Source organism: Chelonia mydas, chromosome 8 (genome assembly GCF_015237465.2).
Source record: "Chelonia mydas isolate rCheMyd1 chromosome 8, rCheMyd1.pri.v2, whole genome shotgun sequence".
NCBI classification, from domain to species: Eukaryota; Metazoa; Chordata; order Testudines; family Cheloniidae; genus Chelonia; species Chelonia mydas.
This window is the reverse complement of record NC_057854.1, coordinates 2,510,519-2,530,799: the sequence shown is the minus strand read 5'-3', so window position 1 is coordinate 2,530,799 and position 20,281 is coordinate 2,510,519. Positions and strand designations below refer to the sequence as shown.

The 20,281-nt window shown below is 42.5% G+C and overlaps 1 protein-coding gene across 12 annotated transcripts in view; it reads right to left on the bottom strand.

The window, feature by feature from the left end:
- The window catches only part of EBF1 (EBF transcription factor 1), a 331,639-nt gene that overhangs the window by 86,987 nt on the left and 224,371 nt on the right, over positions 1-20,281 (bottom strand). For 6 of the 12 annotated variants that reach the window (XM_037906748.2, XM_037906750.2, XM_037906744.2 and 3 more), the window contains exon 9: positions 7,247-7,377. In XM_037906748.2, the coding sequence (XP_037762676.1) occupies positions 7,247-7,377 (131 nt within the window). Of the gene's footprint in view, positions 1-7,246; positions 7,381-20,281 lie in introns of all 12 variants that reach the window. The other 6 variants (XM_037906743.2, XM_037906745.2, XM_037906747.2 and 3 more) reach the window with 1 other exon arrangement.

Here is a 20,281-nt window from a genome sequence, read left to right as displayed (position 1 = left end):
CTGTTTTCATACATGGCAGGCACATGCTTCCTAGTGGGAAAATTAAGCCTGCCTTAATGCAATGAGCGCACCTAGCACACGCAGGGATCATGGCAATGCCAAGTTCAAGTCCTCGCACCAACAAGTATGCTTTACAATAAGATGATGGATGTGTTAAACAGAGTCACAAAGCCACAGAGTTTAAGACCAGAAGAACCAACCAGATCATCTGCTCTGACCTCCTGCACATCATGGGCTACTAAACTCCACCCTGTTACCCCTCCATTGAGCCCAATAACCTGGATTAGAATAAAATATTACAGCCTTCAGAGAACTAAATGACTGTGTGCCACAGAAAGAGACGCACCCAAGGAGCACCAGTGCCTGAAGCCCCTGCTAGGGCAAGGATTTGATTTAGTGAGATATACCCGGATGATTCTACCAAGCAATCCATGCCCCAGGGTGCAGACAGTGGCAGGGGCCTTGGGTTTTTTTGCTTATCAGGCCTGGGGGAAAATTCCTTCCCAACCCCAAAAATGTCAGCCGTATGAGTTTTAAGTGTCCGAACAAGGACCATTGCAATACAGCACATACAGTCTGAACGTGAAGTGCACTAGGCCTTCAGAGTCACTGGAGAACATGTGCCGTTCCAAACATTGAAACATGCTAGCTCTGAGTCTGCCGGCACTCACCTCTGTACCAACTGAGTGCCCGGCAAGCTACCAATTTGATTTGGGAGCCTCTCACCCTCATCTTGTAGGGATGTAACTGATTACGCAGGGGGCGCGGCAGTGCCAAGTCAGGCTCATTAGCTATTACAGCTTGCCCTATGCCGGTTGTGCCATGTCTAAGACATCTTTTGAAAAATAGCCAAGGACTTTAACGTTAAAGACTGACGTGCTACCCCCCATCACATCATCCTGTGCCTTTTCCCCTCCAGGATGGCTTGATCTGAAGAGGCAAAGGCTACCCACAGCTTAGAATTTCTCAGCATTTACTGGTCTGTCACCACTTTTGTGGTCTTTAAGTATAGCTTGTGGCATTTTCCAAGACCTCTTCCCTGGTTCCCAAGAAGTGCCTGTCCTATTTATGGCACATTGTTACATAGTGAGAGATGGGAAGAGCTCAGCAAGTTTGCTGGTTGGTTCTTTACAAACAAACAGTTTGGTTTTCCTTTGTCCTCTGAAGTAAGTATGTTTAGCTGTGTTTAAAGCCACACATACACAACACTCAGAGTAGCAGCCGTGTTAGTCTGTATCCGCAAAAAGAGCAGGAGGACTTGTGGCACTTAGAGACTAACCAATTTATTTGAGCATAAGCTTTTGTGAGCTACAGCTCACTTCATCGAATGCATGTAGCTCACGAAAGCTTATGCTCAAATAAATTTGTTAGTCTCTAAGGTGCCACAAGTCCTCCTTTTCTACATACAACACTGTCACCCACACATTCTCAAAGGGTGAACCTTATGCCTAAAGTCCTATGTTCCAGGATGCCTGGGTTATATTTTGTTCGTGTCTAATTTAGACCTTGGTGGGTATGAAAAGGGATCAAGTAATTCCATTTTATAAACAAGCGTGCTCGACATCGGTCTGCAAGAGGTCACAACCACCAAGAGTGCTTAATGCTGGGTGACATGTCAGGGATTGTCTTTAGTGTCTAGGGAAAGGTTCAGTAAACTGCCTTCTCAAGATTATTATTAATTGTTATTTATAACACCACTGCACCTATGAACGCCAGGCAAAACCAGAGCCCCACCGTGCTAGGTACAGTACAGACAAGTAACAAAGGAGGCAGTCTCTGCCTCAGAGAGACTGCATTCAAGGATCAGAAACGTAAATGATCCAGTTAGATCGCTTTCACTGCCCTGAGGGATACTGATCACCATACAGGAACTGAAGGGAGAACTGAATTCCATGGCACTTACAAATTTGCTGCCTAGCTCTATGAATCCAACTTGCAATCTAAGGGTCTAGTCCATGCCAGGAACTTTTACTACCCTGAGTGGTTCCATTGACATCAGTGGGACAAACGCCGCACAGTAGTCACACATGATGAGAGACAGCATGATGACAGGCATTGTAATCCAGTGGATAAGGCCCCGGACTGGGACTCAGGAGACCTAGTGTGAAACCCTGAGTCTGTTCAAATCAACAGCAAAACTGCCATTGACTTCAGTGGGGCCAGGATTTCATCCCCGGGTCCTACTAGCTATGCCATAATGCCAATGACCTACCGGGCAAGTCACTTCGCCTCGCTGCCCCTGCTTCCGGTCCCCTCCCACTCCTCCTAGTCTAGTCTCTCTACCTTGTGTGATCTTCAGGACAGGGGATGTCTATGTGTATCTACAGTAGGGCCCTGATCTCAGACAGGCACTCCAGAGTCTAGATGCAGTGATAGGACAAATAATTAATAGTCAGAATAGAGATATGCCAAGAAGCAGTCTCTGTGATTCAGAGATTAAACCCAAACCCCACATTAACTTCCGCCTCCCCCAGACTTTGGGGCAAGTCTGATCTGGACATCAGCTTAGCATTGGGCCCCTCTCTCCTAGGATATTTAACTAAACTGGGCTAAATTTCTGGCATCTGCATCAGCTATTTTATATCATCTCTCTTAACGTCAGTTGGGACCCAGAATGGATAGGATTAATACCACAGATACAGAGGTCTTCAAAAGAGAGGGAGGTATTTGTGCTTTAAAATCCAACACATATTAGGGTTTGTATTTGTGCAACAAGCCTCTTTTCTTTCTTTCTTTCTTTCTTTTTTTTGGTTTGCTAATATATTCTAGACATTCTTGTGTGATGCAGCATCATTTCACACTATGGAGACTGCCAGATTATTTTCTTAAAAGAAAAAAGTCGCATTATATAAAGTTAAGAAGATAGTGTTACGTTTAGTCACTAGTCTATTTTTGCCTCTGTGAGCACTGGTTTGTGGTTACAGAAGTGATTACAATTGGTCAGAAATTTACTTTGGATTCTGTATAAAGAGGGCCATTAAAACAGAAGTGAGGACAAAAAAACAAAATCTTGGACCCACTTAAATTAGTAGGAGTTTTGCTGTTTCCAACAGAAGCAGCCTTGAGCCCGACAGGGTCTGCAGAGAGGTTTAGGCCTAATTTTCCTAAGTGATTTTGGATGCCCAGCCTCAGATGCTTTAAAGAGCCCCGATACTTAGAGGGCGAAAGCCCCAGCACTTTTTCAAAACCAGGCTCCATTAAAGGGTCCCAAACTGGGTCCTCCAAAATTGAGGCGCCCAAAATTAATAGTTAGCTTTGGAAATCTTGGCCATAGAATTTGATTCAGCAGCATAAAAATCAATCCCAGCTTCTGTGCTGTGCAAGGGTAGCGGAGCTGGTATATCAGGGGTTTTCCATCTTTTCTCAGGATAAAAGTAAAAAGCACATTTCCAGCTGACTCTGTGGAGATGCAGGAATGTTCCCGGGCAGGAGAATGTTCAATGAAACAATCAATTTTAAGCAAATATTGCACAATATTGATGAGAAACTAATTTTGAATTCATAGTCACGAGTATTTGCCCTGAAACCTGATTCCAAGAGTTAAACTCCTCCAATCAGGGGCCAGAAACTCCCATGCGTCTAATCGGCAGCTCAGATGTGGAATACTCACAACAATTCACAAACCAAGAACATTCACTGAGGAACAAATCAGTCTGTTCAAGACTGTCCTCAAACAGAAAGAGATGAAGTTTGTTGAATAGATTATTTGTTGTGAGTCATTTGCCCAGTTCCAATGTGCGCAAACTATACCAAAATAAAAGGAGTACTTGTGGCACCTTAGAGACTAACAAATTTATTTGAGCATAAGCTTTCATGAGCTACATCCGATGAAGTGAGCTGTAGCTATCGAAAGCTTACGCTCAAATAAATTCCTGTTCTTTTTGCGGATACAGACTAACAGGGCTGCTCCTCTGAAACCTATACCAAAATAGTTTGTCAGTTTCAGAAGTCACATGGAGAAAGGTATTAGAGAGCCCATTTCACTATTCTTTATGAAAATGATTTTAAAATGTGATATTTTTAAAGTACTATGAGAGTTAAAGATGCACTGAACTCAGTGGCTTAAGGTATCTGCATTTCTGCACAAAATTAATGTGACAAATTAAGTTTTTATTTAGCTCTCCTCTATCTGGGAAAGGTTGTAATTATGTTAGAGTGTTTACAACTAAAATATAGCTTTAAATAATAAATATGTGTTTCAGGAAATCATTTTAAATCTGCTTCTTTAACATAATCAACTCCATTTCAAGCCTCTGAATATTTCAATTGCAAACCTTGACTACATGTAAAATAAATTAAAACTATATTATTTACATTCCAAATTATTTATAACATATACAGCTTGACAGCAATAAAAAAAATTTAAATTAACTTTTTTCTTTTTACCTTGCTTCTGACATGTGATGGGAATTGTATTGGAAATATCTATCTATCTTAGGTACTTACGTGGTCCCCATTACAATACTATCTAAGCACCCTACAATCTTTAATGTTTATTTATCCTGATAGCACCCATGTGAGGTACAGCAGTGTTGTTACCCCGTATCAGAGATGGGGAACTGAAGCCCAGAGACACAAAGAGCCTGAATTTTCAACGTATTTAAGTGCCTAGCTCCCACTGAAATCAATGCGAGTTGGGAGCTTAAATACTTTAAAAAATCTGGCCCTAAGTGATGTGCCCAAGGTCACACAGGAAGTCTGTGGCAGAGCAAGAAATTGGACCCAGGTGTCCTGAGACCAAGGCTGGAGCCCTACCTACTTTTTCTATGCCAGTATAGTCCATGTAAATAAAGTTGCACGTGTATCCCATATTAAACTTGAGAAGAGCTTACTGGTGTCCGAGGTAATTTAGTGGTTAGCAGAACTCTGCAAAATTGTGCTTAGTCCAAACATTTGTCCTAGTCCCTTAAGTCCACTGCAATCAGAACTCCTAGTGCTGCCAAGGAGAGCACAGTGAATGGACTGTTTGTAGGACTGGGTCTAATTTCTTGGGTTTCCATCCGCATGGGTTTGCTTTCCTCCCAAAACTCAAGTATTGCTTTGGGTTTCGTGCAGCTTGGTCAAAAACTACCAAGCTTCACTTGGTTCTATGGCAAAATCATGAGAAACTAAACGTTTCATATGGTTTTGAAAATAAAATCATAAATCCAACCAGGTTTGCTCAAAGCTAGCCTCACATTTGCAAAACTTCTGACAAGCCTGCTCTGAGTTTTGCGCTTGCAAATGAAATCCAGAAATCTGAAGAGCTTCATTCTTTCCTCTAGCAAAGGGCAGCTAAAACATTCGTACTGGATAGCTACCTTCACTTTGGGTACTGAAAATCCAATGGACATGTTTCGAAAGGAGAAAATATAATGGCTGGCTTATCCTGTCTTGTGTATGTGGATACTGTGTGTAGTTTGAATTATTTAGAGATCATTCAGCTACCTTCACGCATTTCCAGGTTTGCTTTTAATGGACTCCTGGTTCTTTCCACAGTCATATCTTTTCCCTTTGGGATTTTCATATTCCATTTCTAGGTTATAGAACTGCAGTAACAATTTTATAGTGAAGGCTGTAAGACAATTTCCATTCTAAGCCCAATTACAACCCACTCTCTAAGATTCACAAAGAAACAAACTAACTCCTTTCCGTCTGAATTTTCCCATAGTCTGAGTTGATGACAAGGCCTTTCCACCATCCACAATAACAATTGATTCACCAGCTTTCAACCTGGCAATCTCTGAAGCTACCAACCAATTACCTTTATTAATCACTAGAACTGGAGTTTAAAATGGAAAAGCCAATCTTAGGTACATTTCCTGCTGCAGCCTCTACACCCTCTTCCCTTCCTAACCTCTTCACCTTTCCCATTAAAAATCTTTAACTATAATGGCTCCATTCCTGCAGACCCTCATACAAGCAAAGCCCCCACTGAAGTCAGTGGGGAGCTTGGTCTACATAAGGGCTTCAAAATAGATCCCATTTATTACATCTGCTTTGTAATAATACCCTTTCATCCATCTGCATTGGTCTTCCATGAGGTGGGAATGACAGAGAGAGAAGTGAAGTCCACTGCAAATTGTACAGGGCACCCTTCCTATGGAAATTGCTCCCAAATGTGTAGCAGACTCACCCGGGGTAAAAGGGTAATATCTGAAGCAAATTATAGGACTGATTTAATATTTAAAATGTACAGTCCTGGGGATTAAAAAGAAAGGGAGGGGGAGGCAAGCTTCTCTTTTAAGCTTTTTTGACTTAATCCTATTTAGTTTAGGAATCATAAAAGGCAACTCTGCACCTGATTACCAAGGAACCTTGACTATTGTGCCATGATCTCAATGTCACTGGGTGTGTATTTATATAATTAATGCAGTAACGCTGGCTTGTAACTAACATTAGGAGGTTCACTGCAGTACTAAAGTCACATAAATATCGACTTGAGGTAAAACTTCCAATGCTGCCTTTAAAGCCTCATGAATGCAAATCTAAATCATTCTGTCGGAAGTATCCTGGTGCCAGAGAATCAGTGGGAGTTTTGCATGGATTTCTGTGGGCCTGTATGTTACAGGAGGATAGTTCTGTTGATATCTTTTGTGATGTAATGTTTCACTGGTGTTTGGGAAACAACAGAATTAAAAACCCATAATATGAGAGAAGAGATGGAGAAGGAAATTAAGAAAAATGAGCAATGGAATAGAGTAAAAAAAACAGAAATGAGAAAGAAGAAAGGCTTGCTTTGAAGCATGAAGGACTCCGGTTGGTGGGATACTTTCCCACAGTGGGTACAGTTCAGTATATCAAATGAAAATTCTCCAGTTGATGCTTAGAACAAAATAACTAGAATTTAGGACCTGCTATTCTGAGGTTTTGGGCTTCTGTACCCCCCGCTGAAGCAAATGAGCGCTTCCGGTACATAGCACCTCTGAAAAATCAAGATCTCGCACATTTTTATTTCATTGGGCCCTGGGCCACTGTCATGTTAAATGCAGAATCCTTCACAGAGATGAGAGCTTATCCTTTACTCCTCCCTGAAATAAAAGCGACTGGGCTAAATTCAGCTCTGATGTAAGCAGGTGCAACTCCACTGGCTACACTGGATTTGTGCCACTTGCAAATTTGATCGTGTTTGCACAGAACTGGAGGAGCAAAAGAAGGAATTCACATCTAAACCTTTGTTGCTGATTTAGCTTTGGGCCCAGAAGAAAGACAGGCCTACTATAAACTAGACAAAGCTATTAGACATTAACGTTCAGACAACACCTACCTCACTCCAGACCAGCATGGTGCCGAATATGACCTGTAACCCATCAAAGAAATTGTCTCCTATGATGATGACAGTGGCACCTCCTGTAGTCCATCCTTCACTCGGGCTGATAGCTTTGATACATGGTGTAGCTGCTTTTCAACACACATGAAAAAGAGAAGTATTTGGCTGTTAGAACTGGATTTTAATGACAGACAACTTGAGCGGGGGGGGGGAGCTTTCATTCCCTCCCTTCCCCCCACTAACATGAAGATTCCAGAAAGCTCGTTCTTCCTTGCTTGTGCATGTGCCCCCAATTAGATCCTTGGAGAGGAGATTTTTTTTTGCCCATTAATTTTTGTCTTTGTGCTTCTATCAAGACAATAAACAGTTTTTCAGCCTAGGCGAAGAAACTCACAGCATGATAGACATAGACCGACGGTAAAACAGAACATATTCCGATAGTTAGTGTATGTTTAAATGCTGAGGACTTGATTCAACAAAAAGATAATCCGGCTACCTTTATTGTCCATTACAATATAAACTAACCATAAATACTAGGGAAAATGTTAGTTAAATAAAAAGGGCATACAACTATATTACTTTAATTCTTCTGCAACAAGATCCACGTTGCTCCAGTGTCAAACTACCCTGCCGCACTGCAATACTGCAGCAACTGTCAAAATAAATATCCGCTACCAGGTCAAAAATTGTGCAATTAAAAAGATGTGCCATGCACTTTCAGATGGAAGAAGTCCCCTGCCACGTGTGCACAGCAAACCGCCACTCTCACATATTGCCTTTCCTGCACGATATAGGCTACGTACCTTTCGTGAGGGTGCTGAGAGGGCAGTCAGAGTTAAAGCTGTCAGCACTCAGGGCTAGACCTGTCTGCCACAACGCCCTGTAGGTTTTAGGACTTTAGAGTCACAAGCGAGCTGAGCACTGCATGCAGGCAGAATAGGGCAGCAAAATATTTATAGCCTGATTCTCTGCACTTACACTGGAGTAAATCAGGAGTTAACTGGCCTGAATCCAATGGCGTTATGCTGCTGTAAAAACAATGCAAACGAGAGGAGAAACAGGCCCTCAGTTAACTGTGTCAGTGCAGGCTGATGGAGTGGCCGTTTGCCAATTTGCCTGCAGTAGCAGACTCTCAAGAGCCAGACCTGGGCAGAGATATTAGAGATATGGGCACAGACGGAGAGCAGCACAGGACTTGATGCTGCACACCACCCAGTACTCCCATCTAACACCCTGTGTGGACAAAGAACGTGGGACCCAATCCTTACATTACATTTGTGCACAATATGTCACTTGTACCTATTCCTTGAACAGCTATACAAGAGGAATTGTTTAAAAAACCAATCCATCAATAAGTATAAGTTTTACAAAAGAGGCCTGTATTAGAAATAAACGATGGGCCAGGTCCTCAATTGGGGTGAAATTCTGGCCCTACTGAAGTCAAATGGGAGTTTTGCTCATTGAGGCCAGGATTTCTCCCCTACGTCTACTGGCATAGCTTCACTGAGAATGGGGTCCTCAATCTGCAGGTATAGGCCAATTTATGGGGAGGTCGTTAGCAGCTGATCATGGATTGCATGTTAGTAGAAAGGCTTGGCAAACTGAACTGCCTGTTTGGTTTAGTCCAGGGGTCTCAAACACGCGGCGGCCCGTGGGGCTATTTCCAGCCGCCCGCTAGCTCCCCGCGGCCCCCCCGCCCCCCAGCATTTACCTAGAGCGGCTCCGGCCCAGCGTGCACCGGGGGCAGGGCAGGCTCCCCGCCTGCCTGCCCCCCCTTGCCTCTCTGGGAAGCAGCCGGGACCAGGGGGAGGCGGGGGGGGGGGGGGTGTCTGTGTATTGCCCTGTCCGCTCCTCCAGGTACCTCCCCCGAAGTTCCCATTGGCCGCGGTTCCCCATTCCCAGCCAATGGGAGCATCGGGGGAGGTACCTGGAGGTGCAGCCAGGGCAACATACAGACCCCTGTGCCCCCCACCCAGGTCCTGGCCGCTTCCCAGAGCGGCAAGGGGGCAGGGCAGGGCAGGCAGGCACCCAGCCTGCCCTGCCCCCGGTGCGTGCCAAGCCGGACCCACCCCCCGAACCCTCCTGCAGCCGAACCCCCTGCCCTGAGCCCCTTGCCGCACTCCTCCTGCACCCTGACCCCCTGCCCTAAGCCTCCTGCTGCACCCCGCACCCCGACCCCCTGCCCTGAGTTGCCTGCCGCACCCTGATCCCCTGCCCCACCCTGAACCCCAACCCCCTGCCCCAAGCCCCCTGCCACACCCTGCACCCCTCCTGCACCCCCTGAGGGCAGGGAGGGGGCAGGGTTGGGGTGGGGATTTCAGGGAAGGGGTTGGAATGGGGGCAGGGAAGGGGTGGGAAGAGGCGGGGCAGGGGCGGAGCCTCACAGAAGGGGTGGAGTGGGGGCGTGGCAGGGGCAGCGTGGGGTGGGGTGGTCAGTGGTGCGGCCCTCGGGCCAATGTACTAGTTCTCATGTGGCCCTCATGGTCATTTGAGTTTGAGACCCCTGGTTTAGTCATTTGAAATAATTGCCATGGTGCTCAGAACTTGTGTGCGGGTATTTTTTTGGTCTAAACCTAAAGGAAGTAAATAAAACAAGCAAATAAAAGAGACCGTGGCAGGCAGCGTGCTTTAAATCACTTTTAACACAAAGCGCTAAAGAAGCACTAGGTATTAATGTTATTCATTAGGTAAGTGCCAGATGGTAGGAGTTGAACTGATGCACCCAGCAAGACCACTCCTCTGAGCCAACTGGGAAGGTGGGCGGGCAAGGGGATGGGAATAAGGAAGGAATTGGAACTTGTTGAATCGGCACTAGCAGGACATGTTTCTGTGGATATTGATGCAGAAAAGCTCCAGAGTGACAGATGATGCACATGGGATGCAAACGGACTCTGTCGCCACTTGCCAAAGGCTGTAAGTGTCAGGCACAAACTTCTCCACTACTTAAGATGATGGGCGTGCCAGCTAACATGACAAAAAACCCCAGCCAAAAATCATTACATTGCTCCAAATTTGGCAGTGGGCAGCACTTCAACTTTTACATGAACTAACAAAAGAAACATCCTAAAATTACAGGCATGAAAAGGCAGCACACACACAGAAGTAACTTCAATATGTTTAATTTGGATTCAAGTTTCTCGCATAAAACTGTGCATAAAAACTTTGGAAAGCCCAAACCAAACGCTTTCCTTTTGAGTGAGCTCACAGCAATGGATTTACCACGAAACCAGCTTTTCTAAATGTCATCTAGCCCTTTCACAAAATCCAATCATTTCACCAATAAAAATTAAAATCAATTCCAAATTACACAATTCCTGATATTTATAGTTGACGGTGGGTATGCACACTGCAATAAAAATCCAAACATAATCAGTTCTCCACGTGTCAGCAAGAGGAGCTACTCTTCTTAAGGACTAGAAGACAAACTTCAAAAAAAAAACCACTCCAGGCATAAAAACTATTTGAGACCCTACATCATTAACTGAAACAGTATGCAGCCTTCACAATTACAGATTCAGTTCATCTTTAAAATGAACATAAAGTATTTTTTGTAGTTGCGAGACCCAATTACAGGTCCGTACCGTCTTGATGTTTACCTTGCAACTTTTCTTTTGTATCCTCAGCATGGAAATCAGTGAAGGGCGCTAAATTCCTTACACTGTTTTACATGTTTGGCTCTGATCCGGCAAACATTTACGTTACCTGCTTAACTTGAAGCACATGTCTATGCCCTATCAAGATCAATGGAACTTTAAGGAGCTGCCCAGACGCTTTCCCAAATTGAGGCTCTGAGCCCTGATTAATCAAGGCACTTGTGCACATGTGTAACTTTAAGCATGTGACCAGTCCCAGTGAATGGTGAACATGAAAGCTCAAAAACGTGTCTCTCTCCCCAAAGGAAGTTGGGCCAAGAAAAGATATTCCCTCCCTCACCTCCTCTCTCGAACATTTAACATGACACACACATTTAACTACCTTAGTGAAATTGTCAACAATAGCACTGGAAATATAGTACCCTGAGGACCTGAACTCAGGTTGGGGCAAATTAGTGAACAAGGGACTCGTTTTAGAAATACAGTGTGTGTCACCGGAGATGTGATCCGTTTACAGTGGGGTTGCATTTCTGATTGTTCATGGAGCCATGGGATCTCTCCCCTTTGGAGCAATACACTTTCAAGTGACACCTCCCACCCTCCCCCATGCACCCACAGTGTTTTGTTTTAAACATATTTGGTTTGTAAATGTAAAGGTCTACATCACTGCCCAAGTCACAGCCCTGCATGGAAGAGTTATGGAAATGCAGTGCTCCCAAAGTATCCAGCACCAGCACAGCGTAAGTGACACCTGGGGGAGCAGCTCACTGGAACTTCAACACCCGCCCACTATTTATTGCCTCAGCACTGGGGCAGGCACGGTCCAGCTCCTACTGCCGCGTATATCTGTTAATCATTTGGCATCTTTAACTGTATTTATCTTCCTGGGAGGTACTTACTTAACAGCAACGCTACAAAAATGGACGAGAAAACTGAATAACGTCCTGTGGAAAATTCTGATATTTCTACATTTGCTTTGGTTCCAAAACAGTACAAAACATTGAAATGGGGGGGGAGGGGGAATCGCAGAACAAAAAGTTCCAAAAAGTTTCATTCCAAAATATCAAAATGAAAAATGTTAACATTTTCAACCACAACAAAAATGTCGTTTCAAAATGTTCACAGTTCGAAAGTTCGAAATGTTCATTTGAAATTAAAAGTTTTGCTTTGTATTTTCCTATCAAAAACCCGAAAAATTTCACTGAAATTGACATTTTCTGTGAATAATTTTGTTTTCGACGAAACTCCACATTTCATCAGGAAAACCTGTCAGTGAAAATTTTTTGACCAACTCTAACGGTAAAGTAGTGACACATGCCCACTTGATAAAACAGGGCAGAATCCAATTCCAAGCTTCCGTAAGAGTTATCATAATAAACAACAGTGAATGCACACACACTTTAAATAATGAAAGGCAGACAACCCAACTGTATCCTGAACCAAAAGAGCTTGCGAGTGTCACTGCCAGATGCCATTTAAAAAAAAAAAAAATCACTCAGACATTCAGTGTGAGTGTACTCCGTTCACAGCATCTTCTCAAAGCAGAGTCTCTGGATTGAATAAACACGGGAGACCACATTAACTGCAACCTCTCAAACAGCACATGTGAACCTTGCCACTCCTGATTGAAGATGATATGGCCATATCCTACACCCATAAAAGTTTGCTTGTGGTTATGAGCATTAACGAGATCCTCTCATTCCTTGCAAGACATTGAGAAAAATAAATGTTGACATGTGTTTTGCTGTGCAGCTCCTGCTATCTGTATTAACAGAGAGAGATGTTAAGCATCTAGGGTGAAGTCTGGGAGATTTGCCACTGCCTTCAATAGAGCAAGGATTTCACCCTCAGGGAGAGATTTTTCAAAAACGCTTAAGGGATTTAGGAGCACAAATCCCATTGACTTTCAAGGGAACTCATGCTACTTAGATGCTTTGAAAAATCTTCCCCTTCTTTTCTGGAGTGTTGGTGAATTTTCACAACTTTCCATAACTGGATGCTATGTACCAACTTTAGCGCATAAGAAACAAAAGAGAAGAGAAAAGTTTTTTTCTCCACTGAGGAGTTGGGTGCGTATGTATGTGTGTGTATGTCTGCTTTTTCCCCCCAGACACCAAAGTAGAGGAGACTTTCCTTCCTTCAAACTGTGACAATAAAATGATTACCCCGCCACAGTTTAGCATAATGGTTCAGAAATGCTTGTGGCATATTGCAGAGTTAAAGTGGAAATTATTAGGGAGCTCTTCTTTGTTATAATAATGATCACTCCACAAATAAAAGCTCTTCTCCCAAAGGTACTGCAAGGCACAAAATGCTAATTCTGAAGATTATGTGTGCGCTTTTATTAAATATTACTGTGCCCTGTCTGTTTGAAGGCTTCACTGCTCTGATTGTTTTATGAGTGCCATGTTAATGTCAGCCCCATCTCGCTAGCAGCAGGCACACATTTTACCTTTTGTATGAGAGTTGATCAAAGGCCACGTGCTGGGGGAATTGCTGAGAAAACACGGACAAGCGATAAAAATCTAACAGATTAATTGGTTTAAATTTCATTTCAGGGTGTTGAACTTTGGCTTGGGCCGCTAATACTACACTACGAGTCAGGGCCTAATTACCAGATTTCCAATTTGCCTCTGAACAATGGTTGGGAGGGAGGGAGACCAGGAGTAATAATAATAATAAAAAACCCTTACAGCCTCTCGTACATATTTAACAACTAATGTTCTGCATGCAGACAATTTCACTGGAGACTCAAAGAGCAACGGAAGACAGAAGAAATAGCAGATGCCTCCAGGACCATCAAACATCCTGATTTACAGAATCAATGCGAGAGTGAGTCAAGTGCCCACACACATGCACCAGACCTATCAGACTCTTCATTAGGGACCTGAATTTATAAGTGGGAATTACATGTTACCCGCACCGTAGAAATGATCTATGTCACTGATAGAAAAGAGGGGCCAGAGGGAAAACGGTGTTTACTTCAGGGTTTATGGGTGGCTTCAGGAAGAAGGGTTAATTGAGCTCAGAGGTTCGTGCTCCCCGAGGTGAATTAGCAGGATGCACAGCTACCAGCAGGGTTCTGGGGCTGCTCTTATTTTGTTTCTAGAATCTACTTGCGCTATGATTAATATCTCGTTTGTGCTCGAGACTGTAAGAGTGAGCCGGTGTGCCGTTTGTATCATAAAATATTGTTTCGCCCTTCATTATCCAGAGACGAGGCTCTGGCAACAGTTGCAGCAACACAACAGGAGTTATAATTACGGGATGTGGGCTTGCAATTTTTTCATAGGACGGACTCTGATAGGCAAACACAGTGCAATTGCATACAGCCAGGTAAAGTTGGGAATTCAGATACAGCTACCATACATCTCAAGGAAATTTTAAAAGTCAGGTAAGATTAAAATGTCTGCCTGAAATGACATGTATTTACTTTTATTTTACATTTTCCAAGCTAGAACCTCTGGCCAAAACTCTTCATGGAAATCAGCCACTGACTAAACTCGAGTTTACAGGCTTGATCCAGCAAGGGGCTGAGAGTCCTCACCTCCTGCCCCATTTGGGCCCTGATTCAGCAAAGCATTTAAGCAAGTACTTAAGTCCCACTGAACTTCACTGAAGTGCTCTACAGAACCCAGGCCCCCATGCTCACCCTCTGTGGGAACGGAAGGGGCTGAGAATCTTGCCTCTTGGCCATTTTCAAAAATGGCAATTTTCATGAAAATTTGTTTCCCCTCCTGCAAATTTTACTTTTCTTTTAATTTTCTATGAATTTCTTTCCTATTCATCATTCACCATGGGCTGCTTGCATTCCCCATTCTGACCACTCAGCTTAGTCACACGGTGGGATTTCTTTTTTCTAGAACTGAAAATGATCAGTTTTCCACACACACAAAAAAAAAAGTTTTGAAAAGATTAGGCCTGTCAAGCGATTAAAAAAATTAATTGTGATTAACTGCTCAATTAAAAAAATAATCCAATTAATCGCACGATTTATCGTGCTGTTAAACAATAATAGAATACCATTTATTTAAATATTTTGAATGTTTTGTACATTTTCAAATAGATTGATTTCAATTACAACACAGAATAAAAAGTGTACTGTGCTCACTTTCTATTTATTTTTGAATACAAATATTTGCACTGTAAAAAACAAAAGAAACAGTATTTTTCAATTCACCTAATACAAGTACTGTAGTGCAATCTCTTTATCATGAAAGTTGAACTTACAAATATAGAATTATATTAAAAAAACTGCGTTCAAAAATAAAACAATGTAAAACTTTAGAGCCTACAAATCCACTCAGTCCTACTTCTTGTCCAGCCAATCGCTCAAACAAGTTTGTTTACATTTGCAGGAGATAATGCTATCCCTCTTCTTCTTTACAATGTCACCTGAAAACGAGAACAGGCATTCGCATGGCACTGTTGTAGCCAGCATCGCAAGATATTTACATGCCAGATGCGCTCAAGATTCATATGTCCCTTCATGTTTCAACCACCATTCCAGAGGACATGGGTCCATGCTGATGACGGGTTCTGCTTGATAATGATCCAAAGCAGTGCAGACTGACGCATGTTCATTTTCATCATCTGAGTCAGATGCCACCAGCAGAAGGTTGATTTTCTTTTTTGGTGGTTCGGGTTCTGTAGTTTCCTCGTCAAAGTGTTGCTCTTTTAAAACTTCTGAAAGCATGCTCCACACCTCGTCCCTCTCAGATTTTGGAGGGCACTTCAGTTTCTTAAACTTTGAGTCGAGTGCTGTAGCTATCTTAATAAATCTTACATTGGTACCTTCTTTGCGTTTTCTCAAATCTGCAGTGAAAGTGTTCTTAAAATGAATAACATGTGCTGGGTGATCACCCGAGACTGCTATAACATGAAATATATGGCAGACATACAATTCTCCCCCAAGAAGTAATTAACACATTATTTTTTAACGAGCATCATCAGCATGGAAGCATGTCCTCTGGAATGGTGGCCAAAGCATGAAAAGGCACACGACTGTTTAGCATATCTGGCATGTAAATACTTTGCAATGCCAGGTACAAAAGTGCCATGTGAATGTCTGTTCTCACTTTCAGGTGACGTAAATAAGAAGCGGGCAGCATTATCTCCTGTAAATGTCAACAAACTTGTTTGTCTTAGTTATTGGCTGAACAAGAAGTAAGACTGAGTGGACTTATAGGATCTAAAGTTTTACGTTGTTTTGTTTTTGAGTGCAGTTATCTAACAAAAAAAATCTACATTTGTAAGTTGCACTTTCACAATAAAGAGATTGCACTATAGTACTTGTATGAGGTGAACTGAAAAATACTATTTCATTTGTTTATCATTTTACAGAGCAAATATTTGTAATCAAAAATAATAATATAAAATGAGAACTGTACACTTTATATTCTGTGTTGTAATTTAAACCAATATATTTTAAAATGTAGAAAAAATCCAAAATATTTAATAAAATTTCAATTGGTATTCTACTATTTAACAGTGTGCTTAAAACTGCGATTAATCACAATTAATGTTTTTATCGTGATTAATTTTTTGAGTTAATCGCGTGAGTTAACTGCGATTAATCGACAGCCCTAGAAAAGATAAACTATTATTGTTGAAAAAAAATCAAACTAGGAACCTTACCATTTCTGAAATTCCTGCTCCCCACCCTGAGAAATTATTTTGTTTTCATCAGCAGCACTTGCTGCCTTGGAGGACTGAGGCCTAGATATCTGCCCACTTACCATCCCTCCTATTTCAAATCAAAACATGATTTTGCACCTATGAAGCCAAATCCCACTTGCTTTTCACCAAAGAGACTTGAAAACAGTTGAATTTGATCCACTGACTTTATTGAGCCTAGCCACATACATAAGGGCTGCCGGATCACCCCATAAGTAAGTGTCTAAAGTACTAGTCATAGACAGTTGAAGGAAAAAGAATGTGACAGTGTGTTTCACAGTTGAAGGAAAGAGAATGTGACAGTGTGTTTCACATACTGTACCCACAGCATTAAATCTTCCCTCCAAATCTAAACAACGTATTTGCTGTTTATCTTAGTAAAATGAAGATTTTCCTGCTTTCCTCTGTGGCAGTATGGTCGGCTCCCCTCCCTATTCAGCTCTGACAATAAGCAGCTGCTATGCAGGAAACAGGGTAACAGAGGTTTCCCTCTTGAAAAGATTACTCATGTAGCTTTATACAACACATGCAGGAGGCTGCGATATTCCCCACCCCCTGGTTTAGGCATCTCTGTATTTAAGAATGATAATACATGAGTTTTAGCGATTCACACCACTCTGAAAATGGCAGCTCCCCCCGGATTGGTGTGACACCAGTGCTGGACATAATCATCGTCAAACAGTTCAGAAATCATGCCACGCTTGTGGGCTGGGTTTTGGTCTGGTTTAATAGTGGAATTAAAGGTTTTAACTGAGAGTTTCAAAGCTGCCTAAGATTTTGGATGGCCAGTTCCCATTAATTTTAACGGAAATTGGGAATGCAAATCCCCTGGTGTAATATTCCCGCTACAATCAATACTTAAAACCAATGTTTCCTTTTCTTATCTTTACCGAAGCTTCAGCTAATGAAATTACACTTTGCCGACTCCTCTGTGTTTCTCTTTCCTGGAGGATTCCTTTAACCTAAACCCTATTTCTAGAGCTTTCTGGTTTTGGCCAGCAGTTGAGACACATTATTGCACTGAATGAAAAAGGCAGCATTAAATAATGAAGGATATAATACACCTCCTCCTTACCCAGGGTTCCACAGCCAGATTATAACAGCACACTTCAAAGATTAAAATTAGAAGGATGAAAATGGTCCTGTGCATTCCACTCAACCCCTTCCTCGACAGTTCTCAACGTTGGTTGCTTCAGCACGAGTGCATGGGGAGGAAAGAGGCCAGACGTGCCCCAGCTGTCTTTTGTGGGGGTGCTATGCCTGCCTCCAGCCCTCCTGATGAGGCCGAGGGCGGGGGGGGGGGTGGTGGAGCGGGGGCTGGCAGATCATAGGTGAGCATGCCTTCAGGATTAGACCATGCTGGCCAGATAGGCATTCCCCTGCACAGTTTGAGAATCCCATTTTGGGGCTTCCCAAGGCATTGATTTGAGTTAGGGTTCTGAACAGCTCATCCACATGTAGGTGCTTTGCAAATGCCAACCGATATAAACATAGACACTAGGAGACTCAGGTCCCGGCAGGGTTATGTGGCGACTGTACGGTGGCTTTGAAAAGTTCAGTGGTGCCTTAGGTGGACAAAGGCACCGAAAGAGGCAGATAGACACATACGTATTTTTAAAGAGCTGGGTTCCAGGTGTTTTTGAAAATCCCACTCAGCGGTTATCTGCATCTTTGAGTGTTTAAATACCTTTGGAAATTTGACCCAGAGGAGCCAAAGTTCCATTAACTTTCACATTTGAAAATGGGACTTAAGTGTTCCCCTGAGGCGGAAGACTGACACCAGCACTGCCCAGAGTCCTTAGTGGAGAGGAGAGACTAGTGCACCCAGAAGCATCAGCCAGTACCACCACTGCATGGCCTACCAGGCTGTTGGAATAGCCCCCACTCCATGACTGGTTGCAAGCTCTCTAGGGTTCACCAGCTGATGCAATGAACACCCAACAGCATGCATTCCCAGAGGCCATTTGCATGCACTGCCCTGGGCAGGCTGAATGCCTTGCAGCATCTCCATTCACTTGTACAACAATGCATTCCCCCCTGACCCCATCCCACTGGGGAGTTCCTAAAATAAGCAAAGACACAGTTTGTCCCTTAATAACAAGAAATTGAAGAACAGGAAAATGCAAGTACTATCCACTTGGCTAAGGCCCGATGCACGCACAAAGATGCAATGATGTGTGTTCTTTTAAACCGATGTCATTAAACCAGTGCAAAACCCTGTGTGGACTTTCACAATGATTTCAGTTGGCTTATATCTGTTTAGCTCCATTGGTAAAGTTGCAGGCACATGATACACCAATATAACCAATTTTAAACCAGTAAGTGTGTCCACATAAAAGCTTGCATTAATTTACATTGATTTTTTAAATTAGTTAAATCAGGGCAATTCTTGTGTGGAGACAAGACCTACGCTGAAAATGAAGGTTCGAAAAGTGCGGTCTAATTCAACCCTAGAAGTATTGCAATCTAGCTGCATATCTTGCTCACCCCAGACCCCAAGTGAATTTAAACGAGTGCCCCTTGAATGGTGCTAATTAAGGCCCTGATTCATCAGACAATTCATGCGCTTAAATTTAAGCATGTATGTAAGTGATTTGCTGAATCAGGACCTAGAACAAGGGATTGAGCTTTTATAAATCAATCATTTGCTAATATAATTGCAGAAGAAAAATCACATTTCTGTCTTCCCCAATTTCTGGGGAGAGATGTTCTTAATTCTTCCAGTTCGGAAGAGACTACAAACTCAGATTTCAGTAGAACGTTAGAGAAAATATAAAATCTGGCTCTAGGAAAGCAAATGTTTCCTGGGTTCTGAAAGAATGAGAAAGTTCAGTGATAGAAGATCTACTTCAATGGCTCAACAGTGTCAAGTCTTGACATTTTGAGGGACACAAGTGTGTAGCTTTATAGCCACAGTGGAAAGAACTGTTCAATAACATTATTTAGCAATATCTAAAAGCTAATCTACATGCAAATGCAATCTTAACTCTTCAAATTCAGGAAGCATAGCTGGTGACGCAAATATTCCAGTAATGCCCTCGCAGCCAAACAAAATATAGAAATGTATGCCACTCTAATTCTAACCAACCTAAATCAAACATTAACATCAGATTAGTTTTTCTGTCACTTACCCTATTGCAAAAAGAAAGAAAAAAACAAATCTATTTAAACCAATCTGAAATGAATTATTCATACAGCTGATTGCGATATTTATTGTAACAATAAGACGTTTATTTGCCTCTGATTGTACAAAAATGAATCATTCCTTTCTTCCTGGAAAAATAGGTTTCCTGACCAAAATTAACTTTTAGCTCAATTCTTCTGGTTAAGAACAGTCCACAAAAGAGGCTGAGGAAATCATCGTTCAAAAACAGAACAATCCATGTAGAAACACAAAGCAGTTGGGGGAGAGAGGGGGAGGGAACTGAAATCCAGTTATGCTAAGGAAAATTCAAGTACCCTAAGAGTTCTTATCCGTGTTCTGATTTCTCTTACAAATCAGACGATGTACTCTAATGCAATTTTCTGGAGAATTATAAAGTCAAATATGAACAAGTCTAGTGGAAAATCTGTGACGTTAATCTTGGCCTAAGTCATATTTTTAACAGGCGCTGAATTTGTGCGCCAGTTTATCCAGATGGCCGTACAGGAATCATCGTGATAGGATTAAGCCTTTGTGCTGCACTCTGCTCCATCTGTTCTCAGAGGTTTGCCTGTGCCTATCAGAATACGAATTTTTAGCGTATGTCTAGTAGCCTGACTA